General features: G+C 41.7%; 1 protein-coding gene and 1 pseudogene across 1 annotated transcript; both read right to left on the reverse strand.

Annotated features, from left to right (window-relative positions):
* Positions 1-8974: 8974 nt before the first annotated feature.
* Positions 8975-13663, reverse strand: LOC117365950 (annotated as a pseudogene).
* A 6774-nt stretch (positions 13664-20437) lies between these two features.
* On the reverse strand, positions 20438-21370 carry LOC117364184 (olfactory receptor 5V1-like). Its single transcript, XM_033953190.1, has one exon. It carries the CDS (start codon positions 21368-21370, stop codon positions 20438-20440), a length of 933 nt encoding a protein of 310 aa, XP_033809081.1.
* Between the last annotated feature and the right edge of the window lie 5389 nt (positions 21371-26759).

Consider the following 26759-nt stretch of genomic DNA (forward strand, 5'->3'; position numbering starts at 1 on the left):
AGGGATTTTGTGGACACGTGTGTATTACACTATTTTATTTAATCACATTGCACATGTTAAAAAGGAGGATTTACATGATGTGTACGAGCAGATTTGAAGATCAACCTATGGCCAATTTCAAAAGTAAGCTCTCAAAGCTTTAAGGCAGTGTCATACTGAATAACGCCTCCTAATCATGTATTTGGATGAAGTTTGTTACCTCTCCTTGGGGTTTTGAAATTGTTTGAAAGTGATTTCCTAAAAACATAAGAATTGCGAGACCAAAGGTTCATTAAGCCCAGTATTTGATTTCCAACCCTGACTATGCCAGGCCACAAGTACCCAGCTGGATCCCAAAAAGCAGAAGGATTTCATGCTACCTACCCTCAGGAACAAGCAGTGGCTTTCCAAACATCTGACTATTTCTTCAGGAACTTCTCCAAACCCTCTTTAAACACAGTTACACTATAAAAGCTTGAATGCATCCTCCAGCAATGATCTGCATCCTATCTTTTTTAACTACATCCTCCAGCAACAAGTTCCAAAGTTAACTATTCTTTGAATGAAAAATATTTTTCCTATTTATCTCAAATGTTTGTTTTATTAGAACTTGTTATACCACTTCAGCATATGACAAATCTAAGCGGTTTACAATATAAATATTTTTTATGGAAGGAACTCCATCAAATATACTACTTTGCAACTTCATGGCATATGCCCTAGTCTTTGTATTCTATGAATGAATGAATGAATGATTTTAATTTACCTGTTTCACCCCACTCTTCTCTAAGCTGAAAAGATATAACCCCTTAGCATTTCCACATATAAGAATCATTCCATCCCTTTCATCATTTTGGTTGCCCATCTCTGTGCCTTATCCAGTTCTGCAATTCTGACGTCTGAGAGGACGTTCTGGGCCAGCCAATCGCTGCCTGAACGTCCTCTCCAACGTCAGAATTGACGTCGAAAAGAAGACTTCCTGTTGGCTTTAGCAGTAGCAGCAGCAGGGCGGTAAGATAGCAGCCGACCCGAGGAAAGGAAGGAGGGAGGCTTTTTTTTTTTTTTTGCGCAACAGGGAGGGAAGGAGGTAGGCAGGCAAACAGGCTGGCTTTGGCCAGGGAGGGAGGGAGAGAGGTAGACAGGCAGGCAGGCTGGCTTCGGGGGTGGGGGTAGGACAAAGTGTAGAAGGCAGTGAGAGGGACATGGGAAGGAGGCACTAGGAGCACTAAGGACATGGGAAGGATGCACTGGGGGCACTGACATGGGAAGGAGGCACTAAAGACATGGGAAGGATGTACTGGGGGCACTAAAGACATGGGAAGGATGCACTGGGGGCACTAAAGACAGGAAGGAGCACTAAACCCATGGGAAGGAGACACTGGGGGCACTAAAGACATGGGAAGGAGGCACTGGGGGCACTAAAGACAGAAAGGGGCACTAAGGACATGGGAAGGAGGCACTGGGGGCACTAAAGACATGGGAAGGATGCACTGGGGGCACTAAAGACAGGAAGGGGCACTAAGGACATGGGAAGGAGGCACCGGGGGCACTAAGGACATAGGAAGGAAAAAGGGAGGGAATAGAAAGGGACAATTCTTGGGCCTGAGTGCAGAAAAAAAGAAATGAAAGAAAGGATACACAGACAGAAGGAAACGCAACCAGAGACTCATGAAATCACCAGACAGCAAAAGGTAGGAAAAATGATTTTATTTTCAATTTAGTGATCAAAACGTGTCAGTTTTGAGAATTTATATCTTCTGTCTATATTTTGCACTATATTTGTCTATTTTTCTATAGTTACTGAGGTGACCGAGCTCGCGGAGATGGGGCGGAAACGGGGTTTTTAAGTTTTAGCCCTAGTAGTTTGCCGGTCCACAAAATAATTATTTTATTTCTGCCGGTCCACGGGTGTAAAAAGTTGAAAAACACTGGCTTAGATTGAAACTGTGAACTAGAAGAAATAGGATCAGGAGTAGAGTAGCCAAGTGGTTAGGGCACTGGGCTTGACATGCAGAGGTGTCAAGTTCAAGTCCTACTGCTGCTCATTGTGATTTTAGGTAAATCACTTTAACCCTCCAATGCTACAGGGGCAATCGAAAATTTCTGTCTGCCTGAATGTAACTCCTTGAGCTGCTGTTGAAAAAGGTGTGAGCAAAATCTTAAAAATAAAAAAGTCAGTGCTTGCACAGGGAATTGTATGCAACAGGCATAATAAATGTCTACACATTACGTACTTGTACAACACATATAAATTGACTGCACTCCACCAAGCTGTGTCCAAATGAGGCATATCTGCAGTAGTGCTGCCCGATTCAGGATTCGAATCGGTTCACCGATTCGAATCAGGTGAATCGATTCAAATTGGTTCGTTTTTGTAAAAAAAACGGACTCACTGATTCAGCCCCGATTAAGTTCATTCTTTTTTTTACCACTGGCTGCCAGACTCGTTCCCATCTAATGTAACTTCCGGTTTTGCAAAACTGGAAGTTACATCAGAAGAAACTAAAGAACGTGGGAGCGTCGAGGGGGGAGCAAGCAGACCTTGGAAGCAAAGGGTAACCGGCAGGAGGGCTGAGAATCGGTGGCGGGGGGGCTGAGAATAGGCAGCTTGGGGGCTGAGAATCGGCAGGAGGGCTGAGGGCTGGGAATCGGCAGGGGAGCTGGTGAGTCTTGGGGGCTGGGGATGGAAGTTGAGAATTGGGCAGGGGGGCTGGGGAAGCTGAGAATTGGGCTGCCCAATTCACAATTTGAATCGATTTACCACGACAAAAAAACAAACACAAATCTGCCTTCCGATTCATTGACTGACCCTCCCCCCTCGCCCCTAAAGCAGGAGCGACAGCGCTGCCTCTTACTGGCCTGCTGCTCCTACTTTAGAGAGCGAGTGGGGAGGGTCAGTCGGGAAGTGGCTTCCCCGCTGGTGTCCGGCTTCCCCGCATCAATTTACCTAATTTCAGCAGCCTGCCCTGCAGAAGATCGCTGGCTCTAGCGATCTTTGCAAGCTGCCATACATCGTCCGAGTTGTCTTCTCTTTGCCGCGGTCTGACATCAGAGGAGGGGTGGGACTGCGGCAGAGAGAAGACAACTCGGATGACGTATGGCAGCTTGCAAAGATCGCTACAGCCAGCAATCTTCTGCAGGGCAGGCTGCTGAAATTAGGTAAATTGAATACGCAGGATTTCAGGAAGATGCAGACGTTCAGGGGAGGGGGCCCTGGTGTAGAAGTACACGGAGGGAAGGGGGGGGTTCAAAGAGATGTGCATATGCTGGACTTTGGGGGGAAGAAATAAGGGGTCTAAAAACAGAGGAGAGGGCGAGAGATGGTGGACAATGGGATTTAGGAATGAAAGTTACAGAAAGGGAGAGATGCTGGATGAAAGGATAGTTGAGAAAAGGTGGATCTGTAGATGGAGATGAAAAAAAGAAAAGATGCCAGACCTTCAGGGGAGGGAAGGGAAACGGAAGGGGAGGACAGAGATGGCAGATGGATGGTTAGCACGGAGAAAGAAGGAGACCCTGGCAAGCAAGCTATCAGAAGACAACCAGAGCCTGGGACCAACAAGATTTGAACAATGACCAGACAACAAAAGGTAGAAAAATAATTTTATTTTCTGTTTTGTGATTACAATATGTCAGATTTGAAATGTGTATCCTGCCAGAGCTTTTGTTAGACCACAAACATGAGCTAGGATTTAACAGAGAGAGGAAAAGTATTTTTTTGTTTGTTTACACCACAGCACCAGTGTGGTTAGGAGAAGGCAAAGGGGGTGAAGAGGCTATAAAATAAACCCACCAGGATGTTTGAAATTTAAAAAAAAAAAATCACCCAATGGGGCAGGAAAATCGAATCAAAATCGAAAAATCGATACAGTAGGCTGAATTCAAATCAAAATTTTTTTTTCCTGAATCGGGCAACACTAATCTGCAGTATTTTAAAAAAAAAAAAAATTAAAAGGGTGATTTTATAACTTGGCACCTACACTTATGTATCAGTGGTACCAAACTTGGTAATTAGGTACATACTACTACTCATTTCTGTAGCGCTGCTAGACGTACTCAGCACTGTATATTAAAACATTCAAGAAACAATCCCTTCTCAATAGAGCTTATAAATCGTATGCACACTAGTGCTGTTTTATAATGTTGTGCCTAAATACTATATGCATAACTGCAAGGGGATATATATGTGGGTGATACCACTGGGGTATTTCCAACTTGCACTTGAATCTTATAGAATGCTAAGTTACATGTTTTGCATAGTTCACTTAGGTGTACCCATTATACCTGCCATTGACCAAGTCATGCTAAATTTAGGTATGCCAAGTCGGATTTATGCTAGTATTCTATAAGGGCATTTTGGTGCACAGATGCCATTATAGAGCTGGCACTCAGCACACCGCATTGGTGCCTTTTGTAAGAAGCTTTGAGTGCATTTTAAAATGTATCCCCAAATCCTCTTGTTCATTGCTCTTGTTGCCACTAAACCTCAATTTCTTTCCTCACCGCCTTCCTGCCTCTTCCACCAACCTTCCTTGCATCTATCCTCTTGCTTCTTTCCCCCGGATTTATTTCTGCCTTTCCTCCTTCCCCAGTTGTCCCTCCTCTCCCCACCATCAAGAAAATAATGAATAGTAATTTACAGACTTCTAAGTGGTCATTTTTGAGCTCCGCTTACAGGAAGCAAGACAGGTCAACGAAGCAGAAGGCAACCAGATGCCACTGGTGTCCGAAGTAGAAGAACCGCCCAGGACCGAGAAAGAGAAGTGGCAGAAGCCTGCCCCACATCAACTTGCTCATATATCTGTTCCAGTGGCGTAATGAGGGTGAGCCGCGCCGGGAATGGTGGCACCTCACTCCTGCCCTCTTCCCTGCCACATGTGCATCCCTTCCTCGTACCTTTTTAATGTCGGAGCGAGCAGCCACGAACTTGCTGCCCGCGTTGGCTTCTCTCAGATGTCACTTACTAGGCGCGGGTCCCCTTACTAAGCCACTGTCTGTTCCCCTTTCTCCGTTTGTCCTCTCTCCTTGTCAGTCAGTTTTGGATTCAAGAAATGTCATTGGCATGACCATTTGTACATGTATTTCCAAATTAATGAGTTCCTCTCACTCTTTTCCCCTGTTGTTTTCTCTCTTCCAGCCTTCTGAAAGAGTCTTGCTCCCTGTGGTTTCAATTAAAATCAAAATGAAATAAAGAATACCAGTAAAAAGAAAGGCATTCTCGGTTTAAAACCTACCTCTTTGGTGAGCTCTGGCTTCACACTTCCTAGGTACAACTCCAACAGTATATACAGTACACAGATACAGACACTGCTTAGAGATGTGTCAGTAAACATTCAATAGAATATAACTGTTCCTGTTCTCCATGAAAGTCTAACAGTTCTGAAAGACAGTCATGGGCAGATGAGGCAGCATGTTGATGGGTCTTTATGAGGCTCTCTGAGGCCCTTAAGGGAGTCAGTCCCAAGGTACAGTCACGTTGATGCAATTAGAAAGGAGCCAGAGACCTAACTCTGCTTAGCACACAAACTACGAGAATATAAAATGGTGTTTATGACTTCATGTTTGTCAAAAACCTCTCTCTCTCCCAAGAAATCTGTTTTCATTATGATTTAGCATTTATTCCCTAAAATATCATTAGTACAGCCTCCACCTACAGATGTAGTCTGTATAATGGATTACTCAACTGTGAATAGACTGTCCTCCTAAAATGAGTCTCCTAGTAACTTGTGGAGGACCATTTTCAATATGGCATCTAAATCCAACGTTAGACATTTTCAGAAGTGTGTCCAAAACTCAAAGTAGAGAAAATGACCATTTCTAGATGTGTTTGCCCTTAGTGTATCCAACTTTCTTGACCATTAAAAAAAATGTCCAAATGAAAACCACACAGAACAAGCCATTGGGATATAGGAGGGGCCACCATTTTTAATACACTAGTCACACAGACATTCCAGCAGAGCAGTGAGGCACTTCCTCATTGATATTGCAATTACACCACTGTACAGCAGAGGGCGTTAGCTAATTGGTACTGCATTTATACCATTGAACAGCAGGGGGTGCTAGCTCACAGAGGTTACGAATAAGCTACCTTAGGTGGGACAACCCTGCTGTGTCAGGGAGGTGAACTTGGGAACGAGGAGTTCATATGCTCTAGAGTAGAGTCATTCAGAGAGGCCATGAGACAAGAGGTCTCCAGAAGGAGAGATCTTTCCTAGCAGTGGGTTGAGGAGAAGCCTGGAAAGCATATTGGCCCTCAAGTGATTGTGAGAAAGACTGGCAAGGTGAAATATCTGTTAATTATTTGTAGACTTTTGAAGGCAAGCATCTGGATGAATCTAAATAATCCTTAGCAGTGGCCAAGGAGAAGCCTGGGGAAGCAGAGGGGTTGTGAGGAAGACTATCAAGGTGTGATGTTTGTTTTCTGCTTGATTGAGGTAAGCCAACTTCTTATGCTAATGTAGCCCTGGCATATGACCACCCTATGGGCTTTGGCCAGCTCATCAGGTCAGAGACCCGCAACCAGGACTCATAAAAAGTTAATATTAGTCACTGCAATGCACTCACAGTTCTTACTGAGCTTGGGTGTAGGTCAGGGACGAATAACTCCAGTAGACCGAAGGAGATTAAAAATCCCAGGTCTCAATCACCCCACTCAGACCAGGACTGCTTTCACACTGAAGGAAACAGCCAAGTCCAAGGTACAATTGAATAATTGGAACTTTTTTTTTTTTTTAACTCTATATAAACTCAAATTAAATGCAAAACTATTTACTTCTTCAGATTTATCTGGTTGGAGTAACTGCTTATTCTCTGTCCTCCCCCCAAGGGATCAACAGGGGTCTTCTTTTGTGCAAGGGGCCTTGGCAGGAGAAAGAGGACAATCAAGCCCTTGAATTTCGGTCTCATTTATCTGGTGGTCAGTCTATTTAAAAATTTATAGCCCACTGCATCCAACAATTCTGTGCGGGTCACAATAAAACATACATAATAAATAAAATTAACTAGCAATATCAGATTTCTCTCTCTCTCTCTCTCCCCCACCCCCTCCCAGGAACCACAGGAGTCTCCCTATGTACACAGGACTTTGGTGGGAGAAAAGGAATCACCAAAAGCCTTGAGTTCCTCACTCACTCCCCTTACATAATCTCCAGTGGCGTACCAAGGGGGGTGCGCAGCTGGTACACTGGGTCTGGAACCTCTTGCTCTACTCTGCTGTTGCTGCTTTGCTGAACCTGCAGCAGCAGCGGTAGTAAACTTTAAATTCAGCCATTGTGGGACTTTCCTGCACCTTCCCATGGTTGCCGGCCCACCCCATCCAAAATCACTTCCTTGTTCCAGAGCAGAGTCAGCAGCCACAGGAGGTGCAGCAAGGTCCCGTGATAACAGTGTTTAAGTTTACAGCCACTGCTGCTGGTTCCAGAAGCATACAGCAGCAGTGGGGAGGTGAGGGGGCAAGATACTGGATGGCATTGAGATGGAAGGAGAAAGAAGGGAGCAGGATACTGATATGGAAGGGTGGTAGAGGGAGAGGGGTTAGATGCTGATGAATTGGGGTACAGGGAAAGGGTAAGAGAGATGGGGGAAGGATACTAGAGGGAATTGAGCTGGAGGGAGAGAAAGGGTGTAGATGCTGATGGAAGTGGGGTGAAGGGAGAGAGACGGGGCAGATGCTGATGGAATAGGGATAGATAGAGATGTTAGTTGGGAGGGGAGCAGATGCTGTATGGAAGTAGGGAGGAGAGAGAGAAAGAGGAGAGCAGATACAGGAAGGAAGTGGGGAGGAGGAAATGAAAGGGAACAGACACTGAATGTAAGTGGAGAGAGAGGGCAGATGCTGGATAGACGTGGAAAGAGAGAAGAAGATGCTGGATGGAAGGAGTAGAGAAAGAGGGCACATGATGGAAGTAGTGGATAAGTAAAAAAGGGCACATGCTGGATGGGGAGGGGGAGAGAGAATATAGAGTTAGTGAAATACTGGAGTGGGTGAGGGAAAGAGGTGGCAAGCTATAGGTACTAGGTACACAGTGAAAAAGGAAATTAGAGGACCGGATAGTAAGAATTTAGACAGATGCAGAAAATAAATTGAGAAGGAAAACAAGAGAAGAAAAAGGAAGGGAGAGGAGAGATGCAAACTCTGCTGAAATATGGCTATGGTGGGTTTTTAGTTTTGAATTTTGTGCGATTACAACATATATTTTTGTGATTAAACTATTTTAAGTTTCAATTATCTCTGGGATATTTTTTGTGGATCTCAAAAATGCTTGTGATCTGATTTTCAACTGGCCCTGTCAGAATATAAAGGTAGGCATAGAGAAGGTTGTCTTAACTTTGTGTGTATATTCAGTAGCACTGCTGAATATATTTGCTGACCAGTGACTGCACTGGTGAGGATCTATTTTAAGCTGGACCTAACATACTGTATAGCAGGTCTAATTTTAAACATATAGGGATCAATATTCAGCAATCAGCGGTACGCATTTTGCTCACCAACGATGACATTATTCCCAGATATTCAAAGCCATGACCAACTTTGTGGTCAGTTCTGTGATATTCAGTGGCACTTAACTAGTTAAGTACTGCTGAGTATTAGCACCTTGCCCTGACCAAGTGCTTTAACTGGTCAGCGGCTTTGAATATCGGGCCCATAACTTATCCATGCAACAGGTGAACATCTCTAGAAAAAGAGTGTTGGCACAGTCTTTGCTCCTCCCCATTTGTAGCCATTTCTGTGGATAAAAATTTGTCATTTATTCAGATAAACAGCCTGATTTTACCCATATAAGGGCTTAAAATATATGCATAAGTGAGTTGTGCATTCACTACCAGCTGGCAAATGTATAAGTAATTTTGAACATCAGATTCTTGGTTACCAAAAGAAATGAGGACTGTTATAGTGGGCCCTCTGTAATACAGACAGAAGGAAAATAAAATAATATTGAAGTGAGATCTGTCAGCAATGAAGTTGGGTGAAAGGCAGAAAAATTACATAATAATATATTAATAGTATTTTTACATTAAGTTAAAATCTAGATTTTTCACATCCCTCACATAGGCATCCCAAAGTATTTATCACACACCTCCTTAACTAATCCATATCATTTATTTGTCCTTAAAAATATGGATGAGAACAGGCATGTTATTTTCTACTGAAATATCCTACTGATAGTTCTCTGGATAGCCTTTTTAACGTCATTATTTCGTAGACTGTAGATGAAAGAATTAAGCATGGGTGTGACAATAGTATACATCACACTCACAACCCGGCCGTAGTTCAGGGAGTAAAAGGAGTAAGGTCGGAAATACATGAAGATATCAGTGCCATAGAATAACTATCATGAGGTGGGAGGAGCAGGTGGAGAAAGCTTTGTTCCTTCCTTCCTTGGATGAGACTTTCAAAATGGCAGAGACAATGAAAATATAGGAGACAATGATCAAAACACAAGGGCTCATAACTACAAAAGCTGCCTCAGTGAAGATGACCAGCTCATATGTAGTAGTGTCCGCACAGGAAAGCCTCAGGAGTGGCGGAATATCACAGAAGAAGTGGTGGAGAAGAAGTGGTGGATAATGGTGGATCCACAGAAGGGGAGCCTTGATGCCATGATGCTGTATATCAAAGCATGCAATGAAGAAATGAAGATGCTACCAGAAGAGCACAGAGCCCCTTACTCATCACAGCAGGATAGCGCAATGGGTTACAGATGGCCATATAGCGGTCAAACGCCATCACCCCAAGCAGTAGATCTTCCATAGTCCCAACAAGAAGAAAAAAAATGGAGCTGGGCAATGCAGCCAGCAAAAGAAATGCTTTTTTACCAGAGATAATGTTCACCAGCAGCCTGGGGACAGTGACCGATGAGAGGCAGATGTCTACCAAAGAGAAGTTCCCCAGGAAGTAGTACATAGGAGTGTGAAGCTGACGGTCAGCTTTGATCACAGAAATAAGAAGGGCATTACCTGCCAAAGTGATCAGGTATATGCACAAAAACAACACAAAAAGAAATGGCTGAAGTTGTGGCAGGTCGGACAGACCTAGCAGAGTGAATTCAGTCACTGCGCTTCCATTCCGCCTTCCCATAATTTCCACCTGTCTGTGAATAAAGAAAACAAACTGACAGCAAATTGGCATGTAGAAATTTTGTAAGCTAGTAAGTTATAACACTATGGGCTCCTTTTACAAAGGTGCGCTAGCATTTTTAGCGCACGCACCGAATTAGCACGCGCTATAGCGCGCACTACCCGAAAAACTACCGCCTGCTCAAGAGGAGGCGGTAGCGGCTAGCGTGCGCGGCAATTTAGGGTGCGCTATTCCGCGTGTTAAGGCCTTAATGCACCTTTGTAAAAGTAGCCCTATGTAACAAATGTTTTTTGTGCATGGGTAGTAAGTGTTCTTTGTTAATTGCCTATGCTCCAAAAGTATAGAAAAGGGCTATCATTTCCCTCAAAATCTGCTTTTGTGATCAGGACAGTGATACTGTATTTTGAAATGTACCTTTTTTACGCTAATTTTGGCCATAGGCCTTAGTATAAGGGCCCCTTAAAGTAACTTCAAGAACTCTCTATCAACAAACAGTAATACAGTATAATACAGTAATACAGATTAATACAAAATACTGCTATCAAGATTATTACCAACTCCAGAAAATTCGACCCTATCACTACCCTTCTGAAAGAAGCCCATTGGCTCCCTATCATACATAGAATTACATATAAAATAGCACTGTTAAGGTTCAAAGTTCAAATTACGAATGCTCCCAGTTTCATTGACAAAATTCTCATACCACACACTCCAGCTTGTTCACTTAGACTTACTTCTCAAAATCTATTGACGGTCCCCTCACGGAAAGTTATCAACATGCGTCATAATACTGTGTTTTCAGTAACAGCTCCGCTCACATGGAACTCATTGCCCTCTTTCTTAAGCGAGGAAATAAATTTAAAGGAGCACTTAAAAGCTTTCTTTTTAAAGATGCGTTCGAATTTTAATTCTGACTTTATCTCTGAACTTTTAGTATTGCCTTATTTTTGGCAATGTCAAAACATTCTTCTTTTTTTCTTAGGTTCTCTTCCCTCTCCCTTCATTCTGCTCTTTTTATGTTTCTTTCCTATACAAATTGTAGTTCACCCTTTTTCCTAATGTTCCAGTTTGTCGATTAGAGTCTTTGGCTCTGTCATGCTTAAAATTTTTTGTAAAGTGATTAATCAAATTTTAATAAACTTGAAACTATAAAGATGTTAAGCCCACCAGCTCAGTTCGGTTCCAATTGCCTAAGTCACATGTGTCAAACACAAGGCCCGCAGGGCAAATCCGGCCCACCTGACCATTTTATGCGGCCCGCGTGACTGTGCGCCTGACACTACATTCACCTATTACCTTCCCCGCCACTGAAATTTAAAATCTTCATGCATCCAATGCGAAGCCTACCTCCCACCTTCGGCCTGTCCCGAAGTGTTCTTTCTGCAGCATCCTGCCTATGCGGGAAGAGGCAGTAGGCTGGCTTCGTGTCGCCTGCCCGAAGATTTTAAATTTCAGCGGCGGCGAGGTGGTAGGTGGGGGAGTAGGGAACTGGGGACTGTCGTACCGTAGAATCCAGTTGAGAGGGGAGGGCTGGGGTTGAGAATAAAGAAAGGACATGCTGCACGGGCTGCGGGGAATTGGAAAAGCAAGAAGGACAGATGCTGCACGGGCTGGGAGGGGGTTGGGAAGGATGATGCTGTACAGGCTGGCGTTAGGAAGGGAGGGAAAGAGATGCTGCCGATGGGTGAGGGAAGAGAAAAAGAAAATTCTTGGACAGCAGGGAACAGCCGGCAGGAGGCAGCACGGATCCTGGCATGACTCACAAAAAGAGGGGGGGGGGGGGGGGGAGAGACCCTACAAAGCAGCCAGCACAGAGCACTCTGTGCTTAAGTTAGAGGAGAGAAAAAAAAAATGCCTCGGAACCTTGCAATCCTTTTAATTTTCAATTAAGGCAAAACAAACATTAAAGGCTTTCTTCACTAACTGCTAATCAGTTTAAACAGTTCCTCAGTGAATGATCAAAAAGTAAAAAGAAACAAATTCACTGGCTTTTATTCCAATAGCAAAACTTCACATTAGCCAGCATGCACACAAAACCCAGGCACTTCCTTCAGGTAAGTACCTCCAAGTTCATTATAATGTCCTGGTAGTAGCTTTATACAGTTCCACAAGGTGAAAAACAAATTCTACTTCCTTTAAAGAGACCTGGCTTCAGTGAACACAGTCTCTATCTTCAACAGGCTCTCACAGTTTCAACATGAAGAAAAACTCACAAAAAAAACCAACAACAATAATTCTATCCTTTCCTCCAAAAGAATCTAATACAGTTGCCTATTTAGGCCACGGCAACTTCTCAGTTCCTGAGAACTGGTAGGCAGAATTGCTTGGTTCACTTTCTCTATCGAAAAGCTTTTTTTTTTTTTTTAATCTTTTATTCATTTTCAAACTTACAATAAGTGTGACAATATATTCAAACAAATTAACAATAAATATATCACTTAATAATCATCAATGGTACAAATGATATGCTCTTATCATATAATCAAATACCTTGTACAATTTGTAATAATAAATTACCCTCCCTCCCCCCCTCACAATTGAACTTGTAAATTCAAGGGAAAAAATGTCCACTAATCAGTACAATATTTTGTTAATGGCTCCTACACATATTGAAATTTCTTAAAACACCCTTTCTGTATTGCAATAAATCTTTCCGTTTTATATATATGACATAGAGAATTCCACCAAAAATTATAATTTAGTCTACTCCAGTTCTTCCAATTATAAGTAATTTTGTTGAATGGCAACCCCAGTCATTATAAGTAATAATTTGTTATTATTTGAAGAAATCTGACTTTTTGCTCTCATTGCCATACCAAACAGCACAGTATCATATGACAAAAAGCTTTCAATAAGCACCCTCAATAAATCTCAACCCCAGATCTTGAGTTAAGCCTGCCCTACAATTCTGGAGTTCACTTTATGAATAAGGTTGCCATAATCTAACACAGTCACAAAGAAACAGAAAGGAAAGGAAAAAAAAAAAACCCTACCAACTTTCTTTTCTCCACAGCTCAGTCCCAGCTGGTTCACAGCAAAGCAATCAGGGCTGTGCACAACTCCAGCACTGCTTCTAGCCCAGCCCCCACTGCTCTGAAAAAAAAAAACCTTCACAAAAACAGTTCCTTTGTAGCTACTTATTCTGCCCAAAGTTTCTCCATAGTAACTTTCTTAATCAGGAAAATGTCCAAAACAAAATTGTCCATAAAGAGCAAAATAAATCATTGGCAGGAAACTGCAAAACTCACATCCATTTGTTCCAGGGACTCAGCTCCAGGCATCTCAATCTCTGCCATTTCCATGCATTCCTCTAGGACAGGAGTAGGGCACTCCGATCCTCGAGAGCCGTATTCCAGGTTTTCAGGATTTCCCCAATGAATATTCATTGAAAGCAGTGCATGCACATAGATCTCATGCATATTCATTGGGGAAATCCTGAAAACTCAACTGTAATACGGCTCTCAAGGACCAGAGTTCCCTACCCCTGCTCTAGGACTTCCAACTCTGGAACATTCACAGAATCAGTGCGGTTCCTACTTTGTGCCTTGTCCTTGCCTGGCCAGAAGTATTCTGTCTGCCAGGTCTTCCTGAGCTGCCTGCCTTACAGTCTTTGAGAGCTGTTTAAATTTGTTAAAGCCACTCCCTAACCTACCTGGCTGGGGCACAAGTTTGTCTGCTCTCTGGCTCCCTCTCATTTCACTAGGAAAATTACAGCTTAGGAACTGACAGCTTTCTATGGGAGACTGATCTCCTGGCAGGTACCTGGTCAAAAGTGGGCTCTGTGTCAGGATCTAGGTCATTCTGTTCAGGATAGGCAGCCCTGACTTCTGCAGCCTCTGAGGCTCTATATTCAGCTGCCTTTCTGCCTTTGGAAACCGGCTTAGCCACAGACTTAACCATGACAGGTTCATCATGAGGGATGGAAATGTCAAAGTGTGTGGAGTGGGAGGGAAAGAGATGGTATACATAGGGAAGAAGGAGAATTGTTGGACATGATAGTGGTGGAGAGGAGAGATGACTCAAAGAAGGGAAAGATGTTAGATTCTTGAGAAGGGTAATGGAAGGAGGGAAGAGAAAGATGTCCCACTGGAATGGGAAAGAAAGAGATGCCAGACCACAAAATGAAAGGGAAGGAGGGGAGAGATATTCCAGACTGCAGGGAAGAAAGATGCCAGACCGCAGAAAGGAAAGGAGAGAGATGTTAGTCCTCAGGAAGAGGGAGGGAAGGAGAGAGAGATGCCAGACCATGGGAGAGGAGAGAGATTCCAAGCTATGGGAAGGAGAAAGATGACAGACCATATGAGGGGGGGGAAGGGGGAAGACAGAGTTGTCTGACCATAGGAGAGGGATGAGATAGTGCACAGAGATGGAGGGGAAGGGGAGACAGAGGGAGGATATAGTGCACAGTGATGGGTGTAGCAGGGAAGAGATAAGAAGAAATGCTTCTTATGGATAGATGGGAATAGGGGAGAAGAAAGAGGGAAGAGATGGTATACATCAGCGGTCTCAAACACGCGGCCCACGGGCCGCATGTGGCTCTTCAGGTTTTATTTGCGGCCCGCAGTCTGAAGGCCATCATTCTCTTCCTTTTGGAGCAGCAGCCGGCTCGTTCGCTCAAAGCCGCGGGTTGGCGGCTCCTTGCGCTATCCACTCCTGCATCGGAAGCCTCTATGATGTCACAACATCAGAAAGGCTTCAGACACAGGCGCGGATCTCGCAAGGAGCCGCCACCCGCGGCTTTGAACGAACGAGCCGGCCAGACACGCTGCTGCTCCAGTGACGTACCAAGGGGGGGGGGGGCAGTCCACTGTTCTCTTCCCTGCCGGGCCGACCAACTCTGGTGGTCCGACGTCAATTCTGACGTCGAGAAGACATTCTGGCTAGCCAATCGCTGCCTGGCTGCCCGGAACGTCCTTTCCGACGTTAGAATTGACATCGGGCAGCGAGAGTTGGTCGGCCCCGTGCAGAAGAGAAACAGGGAGATGGCCTGTTCCCGATAGCGGCAGCAGCAGCAGCCTATTCCGCGGTGGCATGGGGGAGGGCAGGAAGGAAGGAAGAAAGAAGGTGGGGTGGGGACAGGGAGCCAGAAAAAAAAGCAAAAAATGGGGCACGGAGGAAGGAAGAAAGAAGGAGGGGGGACAGGGAACCAGAAACAAAGCAAAAAATGGGGCACGGAATCAGAGAAAGACAGACAGAGAAAGAAAGAAAAAGTTGGGGGAGGGAATGAGGTCTGGAGGAGAGGAAGCATACAGGAGGCTGAAAGAAGGGAAGAAGTATTGGATGCACAGTCAGAAGAATAAAGTGCAAACAGAGACTGATGAAATTACCAAACAAAGGTAGGAAAATGATTTTATTTTCAATTTAGTGATTGAAATGTGCCAGTTTTGAGAAAGAAAAGATATTGAACTTTAAATGTGAGTGCTGCAGAAAAAAATAGAATACTTGGAGGGCCGCAGAAAAAATAGTTAATGTCTTATTAAAGAAATGACAATTTTGCATGAGGTAAAACTCTTTATAGTTTATATATCTTTCCTTTTAACTGTTAAAGGAAAGTTTTATAAACTATAAAGAGTTTTACCTCGTGCAAAATTGTCATTTCTTTAATAAGGCATTAACTATTTTTTCTGCAGCCCTCCAAGTACCTACAAATCCAAAATGTGGCCCCGTAAAGGGTTTGAGTTTGAGACCACTGGTATACATGGATAGATGGGAAGGGAAGACATTATCCAGGGGCTTCTATTTACCTGGATACAAGTTCAGGAGAAGTTCCACAGGATGAAAATTCCTCTCTTAGGCAGTAAAAGAAGAGCTTCCCGTCCTGAGGCTTGTTAAATTGGACACAAAGCACTGAAGGCTTCAAGAGCAGAATATTTGAGTTTTATTTAATAAATGCAAAGTAGATATCAAATTAAATTTAAAAGTAATTTTGTGTTCAAGGAAGGAATAAGAAAATGCATTACCTTCTCAGGTTCTAATTCCTTCAAAGGCAGTTCTGACAAAGCTATACATTTTATCCTTTCCCTGACATCCCTTTCCAGCATTAACATACAATAGTATGATGTCCAGACTTTCCAAACACGTACATCCTCTGGAGTCTGGTACATTTACAAATACATATATTTTCAATGTAATTATTCAGTTAACTCGATATATCCTGGACCGAAAATAAAATCACAATGTAAAAGACAGACAATTCACTTGTCGATTCAAGTCCAATAGACGTCAGTGTTACTCTTTCTCTCCATATGACTTTCAAATGACTGTTGACCTTTGTGACCTGTTCAGAAATAAATCATGTCAGGATAGGCCTACAGCTTAATCTATAGCAACACAGGCATCGTGTTTATAGAAATGCTAACATCCATTAGAAATGCAGGCATCCTTTTTGGTTATTTGTGATTCCATGTACAAGAACAGATTTCCTGCTTCCTCTGACAACCTTATCTTTAAGTCCCATGGATGTATATGGACAATGGTACTTAAATTTGCCCTTGTCTTAAGAGTCACAAAGTCAAACTAAACTTCTGAACTTACTTAGCATAGCTAGAATGCAGATACAGCAATTTAGACATGCCAATCTGTGAGCAGAGGACTTTTACAATTATTTTAATCTTTAATTACAAGGTCTCAGGTTTTTTCACTAGATCTCATTTTAATTCCCTAAACTTTAATATATACAGTATACAGTTTTGATTCATTCACAAAGTCTAGTTGTTTTCATATCATCTGTGACATCTATCACACCTGTAAATTCCAGGAATTCTTCAACAACATGGAAAAGTAGATAGATTTTGAGAAGAAAGCAGAAAAATGGAAGAAAGATGAATGTTAAAAGTTAATGCTAAAGATGGATATATGGCAGAAAGTGAAGGAGAGAAAAACAGCAAATGGATAAGGTGGTCCTGAATATACAGTTAAGAGCACAGACAGAAGGAAGTGCAGCCAGAGACTAGGAAAAGATGGTTTGATGTGTCAGTTTTGAGAATTTACATCTGCTGTCTATATTTTGCGCTGTTCAGGACGAAATGCATTTGTTTCTATTTCTTTGGGGTTGTACTGCATGCAGAGTCTTGCATCTTAGGGTTTCGTTTGAATTTATTAGTACTTTTAGTTTGTGGTTCCTTATTTGCATGGGGGTTATCTGTGTTCTGGTAGGAATGAATGGTGAGAAGCATACAGTGTGTTTTGTGTAGTTTAATTTTGTGGTTAACCATTGTGTTGTTAATAAGATTATATTGTGTGTATACTGTATATGAAAAATGAATGGACAAAATGGTATTACAATTATGGGGGCAGGGTCTGGGGCAGAGATTGGGCAGAGTCTAGGGCAGAGTGTTTGGGCCCTCCCAAACAAAAAAGCATTCCGCTGCCTATGCCTAGAATGGCTAGTTGAATAAAGTTGGGACTAAGTATGGTAACATCTATGAGGTGACAATAGCCAGGTGAATCGCTGGAATGGTGTCTCAGGGTGAGGAAGGATCTATACTTCTACTAAGACTAAGTATCTTAATAAAAGATTTCAGCTGACATTGAACCATGTGAAATACCTTTTGTGAAACTAGAAGTCATACCGTAAATTGAAGTTGGTGGTAGACTTAAGAGTAATGTTAGGAAATTATTTTTCACAGAGAGGGTGGTGAATGCCTGCAATGCCCTCCCTAGGGAGGTGGTGGAGAGGAAAATGGCGACGGAATTCAAAAAAGCATGGGATGAACAGAGAAGATCTCTAATTAGAATATGAATGGGCAGACTTTAATAGTCTGAATCCCACAAATGAGATGGTTTGGATAGGCTGGAGTGAGTTTCAACAGCAACTCCAGTAGCTGGAACTTAAGTACAGTACCGGGTGGACTTCTAAGATCGATGGCCCAGAAATAACAAAGAAAGAAAGACATTTTAATTTAATCATGAAATTGTAATGCATGTAATTACAGGGCAGACTGGATGAACCATTCAGGTCTTTATCTGCTGTCATTTACTATGTAACTAGGTACATAATATGCACTCCACTGAATCCTGAGCGTTGAAAATGCCAGTCTAACTTTATAATTATTCATGTAAAGTGCAATTCTACAACTAAGCGCATGCAGTTAAGTGCCCCTTACACGTAAGCACTTTAATTGCTGGCATTTACAAAAGTAAGTGCACTGTGTGCTATTCAAGTTTCCTCAGTATTTGCTATACCGCCCATTGAGAGATCCATTCTGAGCGTTTGACATCGACAGGAAGCAATTCCTACTTTTGGTACAATCTCTTATCCTTGGACTAATAGACTACTGCAACATACTATACCTCCCATGCCCAGCGACCATGATAAAACAATTACAAACAATACAAAATACAGCCCTGAGACTCGTCTATTCACTGAAAAAATATGACCATATCACAGAGGCATACCATGACTCACACTGGCTTCCAATACAAGCAAGAGTACATTTCAAATTCTACTGCCTACTTTTCAAGGCTATTAATGGAAAAGGCCAACCTACTGGAATAACCGACTAACTCAGTCCTCTTCAACCAGGCACAGGAGAACCCACTCACTATTCACATACCCATCATCCAAAAATGTCAAACGAAAAAAAACTATATGACAACCTAACAGCCTCCAAAGCAGCTAAACTGGACAGACAAATCACCACTCTATTATCATCGACCACAAACTACAAAACCTTCAAGAAAGATATTAAAACCATACTCTTCAAAAAATACATAAAACCCATCTAGCACGACCAGCCCCTACCCAACCTCCCCAACCCTCTCTATACCCTTAATACTCTCTAATGTGCCTCTAACTACCCAACAAAGTCTACAATGCTTCTAATTTACCCAATACTTATCACCTTAAGATCTTGACTTCTCTTTGGTAATTCTTATTACCCAACATTTATCACCTTAAGATCTCGACAACTCTTTGATACTTCTTAAGTAAATATTATGACATCGCTTATGCTGTTCCTGCAAACTTTTAATGTAATTCTTGATAACTTTGATGTAATCCGCCTTGAACCGCAAGGCATTGGCGGAATAGAAATCACTAATGTAATGTAATTGTCATTTCTCTTTAATTTTTGTCTGATTTCCTCACACATCCAGTGTGGGAATGTATTATTACTTTAAATAAGAGTGGGTTATTGGAAACAATAATTGCATTTATATTATTGATTATGTGAGTTGTGCATTCACTATTAGCAGGCAAATGCATAAGTAATTTTGAACATCAGATTCTTGGTTATCAAATGTATTTATTTATTTATTTAACAAATTTATATTCTGTTGTATCAACATTTCTAGGCGGATTCCAATAAACATACATAATTTATAACAGACAAATACATTAAAACAGCAATTACTTAATAAGCTTCAAAACATTTTTACAAAGCCGTGCTAGTGGTTTTATCGCACGTACCGGATTAGCACGTGCTATAGCGCGCGCTAGCCAGAAATCTACCGCCTGCTCGAAAGAAGGCGGTAGCAGCTAGCGTGTGCGGGAATCTAGCTCGCGCTATTCCATGCGTTAAGGCCCTAGTGCGGCTTTGTAAAAGGAGCCATTAAAGAAAATGAAAAGTCTAGGAAATCAGCATCAATATACCTCCCTAAACAAAAACACTTCAATAAAATCTTGAAACGGTTAATATCGCCAAGTCCTTGCAGTTGCTCAGGTAACTGGTTCCATAACTGTGGTCCACGCATAGAATATAGATTTCCTATATTCCTTGCCGTGAATTACACGAACCGATGGAACCACCAAGGCATTACTATTCAAGGAACTTAAGTTTCATGTTGGTCGATAAATACAAAGGGAGTCTAACAAAACTAGAGATTTCCTACCAAACGATGTTTTAAAAACAAGTAGCGACAATTTATAACAAATCCGATATTCAATTGGCAACCAGTGCAATTCTTTAAGAACAGGAGTGATGTGTTCAAATCTAGAAGTTCTAGTAATTGACCTTGCCACAGAGTTTTGAGCAACCTGTAAAGATCTCAAATATTTCATAGGAACACCCATTAGCAAGGAACTACAATAGTCAAAATGTGGGGAAAATCAGACTTTGAATAACCAAATAACAATCAGAATTGGTTATCACTGACTTCAAAGAGCACAAAAGCCTCAACTTAAAAAAGATTTTTTACTGCAGCTTTGAAAGAAATGAGGAATGTTATAGTGGGCCCTCTGTATAAAGACAGAAGGAAAATAAAACAATATTGAAGTGAGATCTGTCAGCAATGAAGTTGGGTGAAAAGCAGAAAAATTACATAATATATTAACAGTGTTTTTACATTACGTTAAAATCTAGATTTTTCACGTCCCTCACACAGACATCCATATTGTTTATTTGTCCTTAAAAATATGGATGAGAATAGCCATGTTATTTTCTACTGAAGTATTCTACTAATAGTTCTCTGTATAGCATTTTTAACGTCATTATTTCGAAGACTGTAGATGAAAGAATTAAGCATGGGTGTGACAATAGTATACATCACACTCACAACCCGGTCATAGTTCAGGGAGTAAAAGGAGGAAGGTCGGAAATACATGAAGATATCAGTGCCATAGAATAAGATAACTACCATGAGGTGGGATGAGCAGGTGGAGAAAGCTTTGCTCCTTCCTTCCTTGGATGAGACTTTCAAAATGGCAGAGACAATAAAAATATAGGAGACAATGATCAAAATGCAAGGGCTCATAACCACCAAAGACCCCTCGGTGAAGATGACTAGCTCATATGTAGTAGTGTCAGCACAGGAAAGCTTAAGGAGTGGTGGAATATCACAAAAGAAGTGGTGGATAATGGTGGATCCACAGAAGGGGAGCCTTGATGCCATGATGCTGTATATCAAAGCATGCAATGAAGAAATGACCCAGGAAGATGCTACCAGAAGAGCACAGAGCCCCTTACTCATCACAGCAGGATAGCGCAATGGGTTACAGATGGCCAAATAACGGTCAAAAGCCATCACTCCAAGTAGTAGATCCTCCATAGTCCCAACAAGAAGAAAAAAATAGAGCTGGGCTATGCATCCAACAAAAGAAATGCTTTTTCTATCGGAGAAGATGTTGACCAGAAGTCTTGGGACAGTGACCGATGAGAGGCAGATGTCTATTAAAGAGAAGTTCCCCAGGAAGTAGTACATAGGAGTGTGAAGCTGACGGTCAGCTTTGATCACAGAAATGATAAGGGCATTACCTGCCAAAGTGATCAGGTATATGCAGAAAAATAGCACAAAAAAAAATGGCTGAAGCTGTGGCAGGTCGGACAGACCTAGCAGAGTGAATTCAGTCACTGCGGTTCCATTCTGCCTTCCCATAATTTCCACCTGTCTGTGAATAAACAAAACAAACTTTGACAGCAAATTGGCATATAGAAATTCTCTAAGCTAGTAAGTTATAACACTATGTAACAAATTCTTTTTGTGCATGGGTAGTAAGTCTTCTTTCTTAATTGCCTATGCCACAAAAGTATAGAGAATGGCTATCATTGCCCTCCAACTTTGCTTTTGTGACCAGAAGATTGACATTTTGAAATGTACCTTTTTTGTGCTAATTTTGTACATAGGCCTGTCCATTAATATAAATAGTATTACAAAATAAGTATAAAAATCTTAAGCCCACCAGCTCAGTTCAGTTCCAACTGCTTTAGTAGTAACAAATCTACATTATTTTAGATGGCATTCAGAGGGTGCAAACATCAGGCTATGTATATGGCCAATTTATCAAGACAAGAGAGAAAAAAGTACTGCATGGGAACATCTGCTAAGATATGTGATGCCTACAAAGCATATTTTAGCCTGCCTATTAGGGATCAGAATTAACCTTCACAAGCGAGCACTGCCCCAAAACTCTGGAAGGTAAGACAATTTTGTTTCTCAGAAGGATGGTGAAATTTTCTGCTATAAAATTTCTTAAAATGTTTAAGTTTTAAAAACATTAACATTTTTAAATGTTATTTGAAAATATAACATTTATGAAATATGTTGCAAGAATAAATAAATGGGCATTTGTTCCTGCCTATACAACCTCTCATAGACCATCAAAGAGATTCCAAGGAGGCCTACAGGGATGGGGAGTGTGGATGGGAGCTGTTGCTAGGGTTTGGTGTGGTTTCAGGAGGAGAATAATAATAATAATAATTTTATTTTTTTATATACTGCCTAACCAGGAATGAAAACTGATCATACAGCGAAATACATCAGATAATAAAACGTAAGAAATGCATAAAATGTTTAAAAAGAGGACATAATACCATTAGGATACAAATTTATCAAATAATTGGGTCTTCAATAATTTTCTAAAATCAAGATAGGAAGAATCTCCTAGCATAATTTTTCCAAACCAACCATTCAATTTAGTAGCCTGAAAAGAGGAGTTCTCTCAAGAAATCTTTTATAACCTAATTTAATAGAAAGAAATGTAAACAAACTCTACGTGCGAACTTGTTTGAGTGGTTCAAAGAAAAATGGGAAACAAGGTATCCAGGTGACAAGCCAAAGATTGATTTATAACAAATACAAGCAAACTTAAACAAAACTCTGGCCTCAATCGGCAACCAATGGAGTTTCTGATAATATGGCATAATATGCTCCCATTTTATCAAACCAAAAATCAGGTCCTGGCTGATATTCAGTGGGAACCCAATATTCAGCGGGAACCCAAATAAACCTGTTATGCAGATCCTGCCTGAATATTAGCTGGGACCTTCATAAAACCCAAAGCAACAAAACAAAAAAAAAAGGTCCCAATCTAAACTGCAGTAAAAAACAACCGAGAGCAAACAAAACAAAACTGCAGATCTGTACAAGACGTAGGCAAAATTTATTGTGACAAAATAATTATATGCAAACCCTTTTACCAATCAAGGGACCCGTGTTTCGGACAAACCTTCGTCAGGGGTCCATGGTAAAAAAAGGGGGGATAACAAAAAAGTCACAAAAAACTGTAGAGTAGCAGCAAAGTATGAGCGACGTCAAAATTCGCAACTGCAATGAGCCGTCGCAAAACAAAAAAAAAAATTTTGACATCGCTCATACTTTGTTGCTACTCTACAGTTTTTTGTGACTTTTTTGTTATCCCCCCTTTTTTTACCATGGACCCCTGACGAAGGTTTGTCCGAAACACGGACCGTTTCGGGTCCCTTGATTGGTAAAAGGGTTTACATATAATTATTTCGTCACAATAAATTTTGCCTACGTCTTGTACAGATCTGCAGTTTTGTTTTGTTTTACCTTCATAAGACCCAGCAGCTAGCACTTTCTGAATTAGCCTTGGATTTTCAATGCCAGTGCCTGACCTAGCCCAGCATTGAATATGTAGGGCTAAGTCTGCCTGTGGCAGTCGGCACTTTAAAAAATACTAGATTGCCACAGGCTGAATATTGACTAGGTCATTGAGCTAAGCTGCACTCTTGCAAGTCTTGCAAGAATGCAGCTTAGCTCAATGACCCCCCAAAAAATAGTATTACATTTGAAATAGTAAATCCAGAATGGCACAGCCAACGAAATAATTACAACAGAAGGCAACAGAAATGAAAAATAAGAAACAACATGTCCCTTTGGAATAATTCTAAAATTCAAAATAAGGGTAGATCCCTTTCATGGAAGAGGTGGCAACGGGCAGGGGTGTGGTTTGTTCATCAATTGATCTCCTCCACTTCATTTATCCCATTTGATACTTTTTGTTCTGTAAACTCACTCCCATCCTCTATATATCCCCAATGGCTTACGCTTACTGAAATACTAGCTAATGTGCAAATGCGCCCTGACTTTATGACCTCTCAACAAACTATTCGTCACTGGTCTACTTTGGCTTTACTGAAAGGTAGGGCGATATCTCTTTTTTATAGCATCTTAAGAGATCACACCTTCACCTTTACACCTCAATCCATGAACCATTGGGGCTCTATCCTAAAGACCACGCTTTCTGAAATAGATTGGAAACTCTTCTGGTCATCTACAAATCGTCCTCTATTATCCTCAAGAGTTTCGCAATCAATGTTCTTTGTTATGTGGAATGCAGTATGGACTCCATTTCGAATGTGGAAAGCGAAACTGAAACAAGACCCTACCTGTTGGAACTGTTTGAAAGAGCCTGGAACTCTTGATCACATGCTTCTTCACTGCACTATGGTTCATTCCTTTTGGACTCGTATATGGGACACCATAAAATCTATTACCAAATGTTCAGAAGCTATTTCCATAGACATTATAATCCTTCGTTCTCAACACCCTTGTTTCGCACTATCAAACTGCCCTCCTAAACTTATTGACACCATGATTGTGACAGCTCTTATGCACATTTTGAAAAATTGGAAATCACCCACACTACTAGACTACACCTTTTGGTGGAACTCCTTGAGCATGTACCACAAATTCGAATCATATGCATATGAAAAGAACACGATATCTCGTTTATCTACAAATTTGGTGCGAAATAAATCACCTTGGTCATTCTTAGATTCATATGTTCATTCTGCCTTGTAGACACTTCTGCCTCTCTCTTTCTCTCTCTCTCTATCTCTCTTTTTTCTTTTTTATTTCAATTCATCTTCTCTGCTTTTCTATCCTTTCTATTTCTTTTCTTAGCAGTTTCAAATACTCTGAATTCTTCTTACTAATCTACTATATGCAAATAACAGCAATTATGGTTTCTTTTGTTTCTACATCACTATTTCTTATTCAATTTTTATGTATTTGAACTGCTTTCTGTATATTACTTATAAATTCAATAAAATTAATGAACTAAAAAAACCAAAAAAAAACCCAACATGTTGCAGAAATGTAGAGTCCGAGATTAGTTTAGTTTAGTCCTATCTAAAGCTGAACTAAACTAAGCCTTAGGTTTATATACCGCATCTTCTCCACTGAAGTGGAGCTCGACACGGTTTACAGAGTTTAAAAAAATATGGGAAGAGAGAAGAGAAAGAGTTTACAAAGCATAAAAAGAGGGGATGTAATCAGGAGAAGAGATTATTATATGCTAGAGAAAAGCCAGGTTTTCAGTTGTTTTCGGAATAGTTGGAGGGAGTCCAGGTTCCGCAGCGGGACAGTGAGGTCGTTCCAGAGGCCGGTGATTTTGGAGAGGAGGGATCTACCCAGTTTATCTGCGTGGAGGATGCCGTGTAGAGAGGGGAAGGATAGTTTATGTCTGTGGGCAGATCTGGTGGTAGTTGGTGTCGGGGCGAGGAAGGATAGAGGGATTAGGGGCGGAAGGATGCCGTGAATGATCTTGAAAGCCAGGCAGGAGCATTTGAAATGAATTCTGGAAAGTAATGGGAGCCAGTGAAGATTGGTAAGTAGAGGGGAGACGTGGTCATATTTGCGTTTAGCAAACATCAGCTTAGCCGCAGTGTTCTGGATAAGCTGGAGTCTGCGAAGACTTTTTTTCGTTAGGCCTAAGTAGATGGCGTTACAATAATCGAGTTTGGATAGGATGATGGATTGTACAAGGACAGTGAAATGCTTTTGGTGAAAATAGGATCTAACTTTCCTCAGCATGTGGAGGCTGAAAAAACAAGATTTTGCCAGGGAATTCAGGTGATCGTTGAGGGAAAGAGAGGAGTCGATAGTGAAGCCAAGGACCTTGCTTGAGAACTCAAGGTGTAGAGCAGGGCCTGTGGGTAGGGTGAAGAGGGCGGGCAGGTGAGCTAATTTTGGGCCGAGCCAGAGTAATTTTGTTTTTGATTCATTTAATTTCATCTGTACTGAGAGGGACCAGGCGTGAAGTCTCATTATGCATGATGTGATGTTCTCTTGGAGGTTTGTAAGGTTTGGATCTGTTTCGAGGACAGTCCCAGAGACAGGTGGAATGGTTAAGTTATGCAATCATGGTATCAGAAGGAGTTCCACCTGCTCAAGCACAAAGATCTACCACTTTGAGCAACAATGGTGTAAGGCCTGTTCCCCTCAAAATAGGGTTACCATATGATTCCAGAAAAAGGAGGATGGATTGAGACATCCTTTGCCATCATGTTTCTATGTTTGTATGTTTACTTCAATTGAAGGCCATGTAAGTAAAAACCAGATGTCTCAATCTGTCCTCGTTTTTCTGGAGCCATATTTCAAAATAGGGACTTATGTTGGAAAGCAGCATAGGAGTATATCATGTGACCACCAGGCTAGGGTTACCATATTTTGTGCCCCAAAATCCCAGACGCATAGCCACATCCCATACCGGCCCCAGCCCCACCTTTCTCTGATCCAGCCCCGTCCCACCTCCAGCTTCACTCCATTCTTCCTCTAGCCCCGCCCTGTACTTCCCTGAACCCCGATGCTACAGCAAGCTGCTTTTTTACCTTCCTGACCTCCAGGCCGCATCTGATGGCCTCCGAGCATGCGCAGATGCAAACAGCATCATCCGCACATGCCCAGAGGCCCTCCAGATGCAGCCAGAACTTTCCAAAACCTGGACAAACTACCGGGTTTTGGAAAGTCCATCCGAGCACCTCTATAAAGAGGCCATGTCCGGGTTTTCCTGATCGCCTGGTAACCCCACACTGGACTGGCTAAGCAGGCCCTTTTTTTAAACATGAAAAGTGGAGTGACCTTGATGTCATGAGTTGCATTGGTTTCAGGATAGGTTGCCTGTCTTCTCCCTCATGCTGTCCAGTTGATCTGTGGAGTTCCTTCCCTTTATTGTTCTCTTCATGCACCAAAGGCAATATATTAAATCCAATTTTTTAACAAAAATGTTTTTAGTGGAACT

The sequence above is a fragment of the Geotrypetes seraphini genome, chromosome 1 (genome assembly GCF_902459505.1).
Source record: "Geotrypetes seraphini chromosome 1, aGeoSer1.1, whole genome shotgun sequence".
In the NCBI taxonomy this organism is placed as follows: Eukaryota; Metazoa; Chordata; class Amphibia; order Gymnophiona; family Dermophiidae; genus Geotrypetes; species Geotrypetes seraphini.

Excerpts from the sequence above, each read along its gene's own strand:
- LOC117364184 (XM_033953190.1), bottom strand. The coding sequence starts at position 21,370 with ATGGGAAGGCAGAATGGAACCGCAGTGACTGAATTCACTCTGCTAGGT.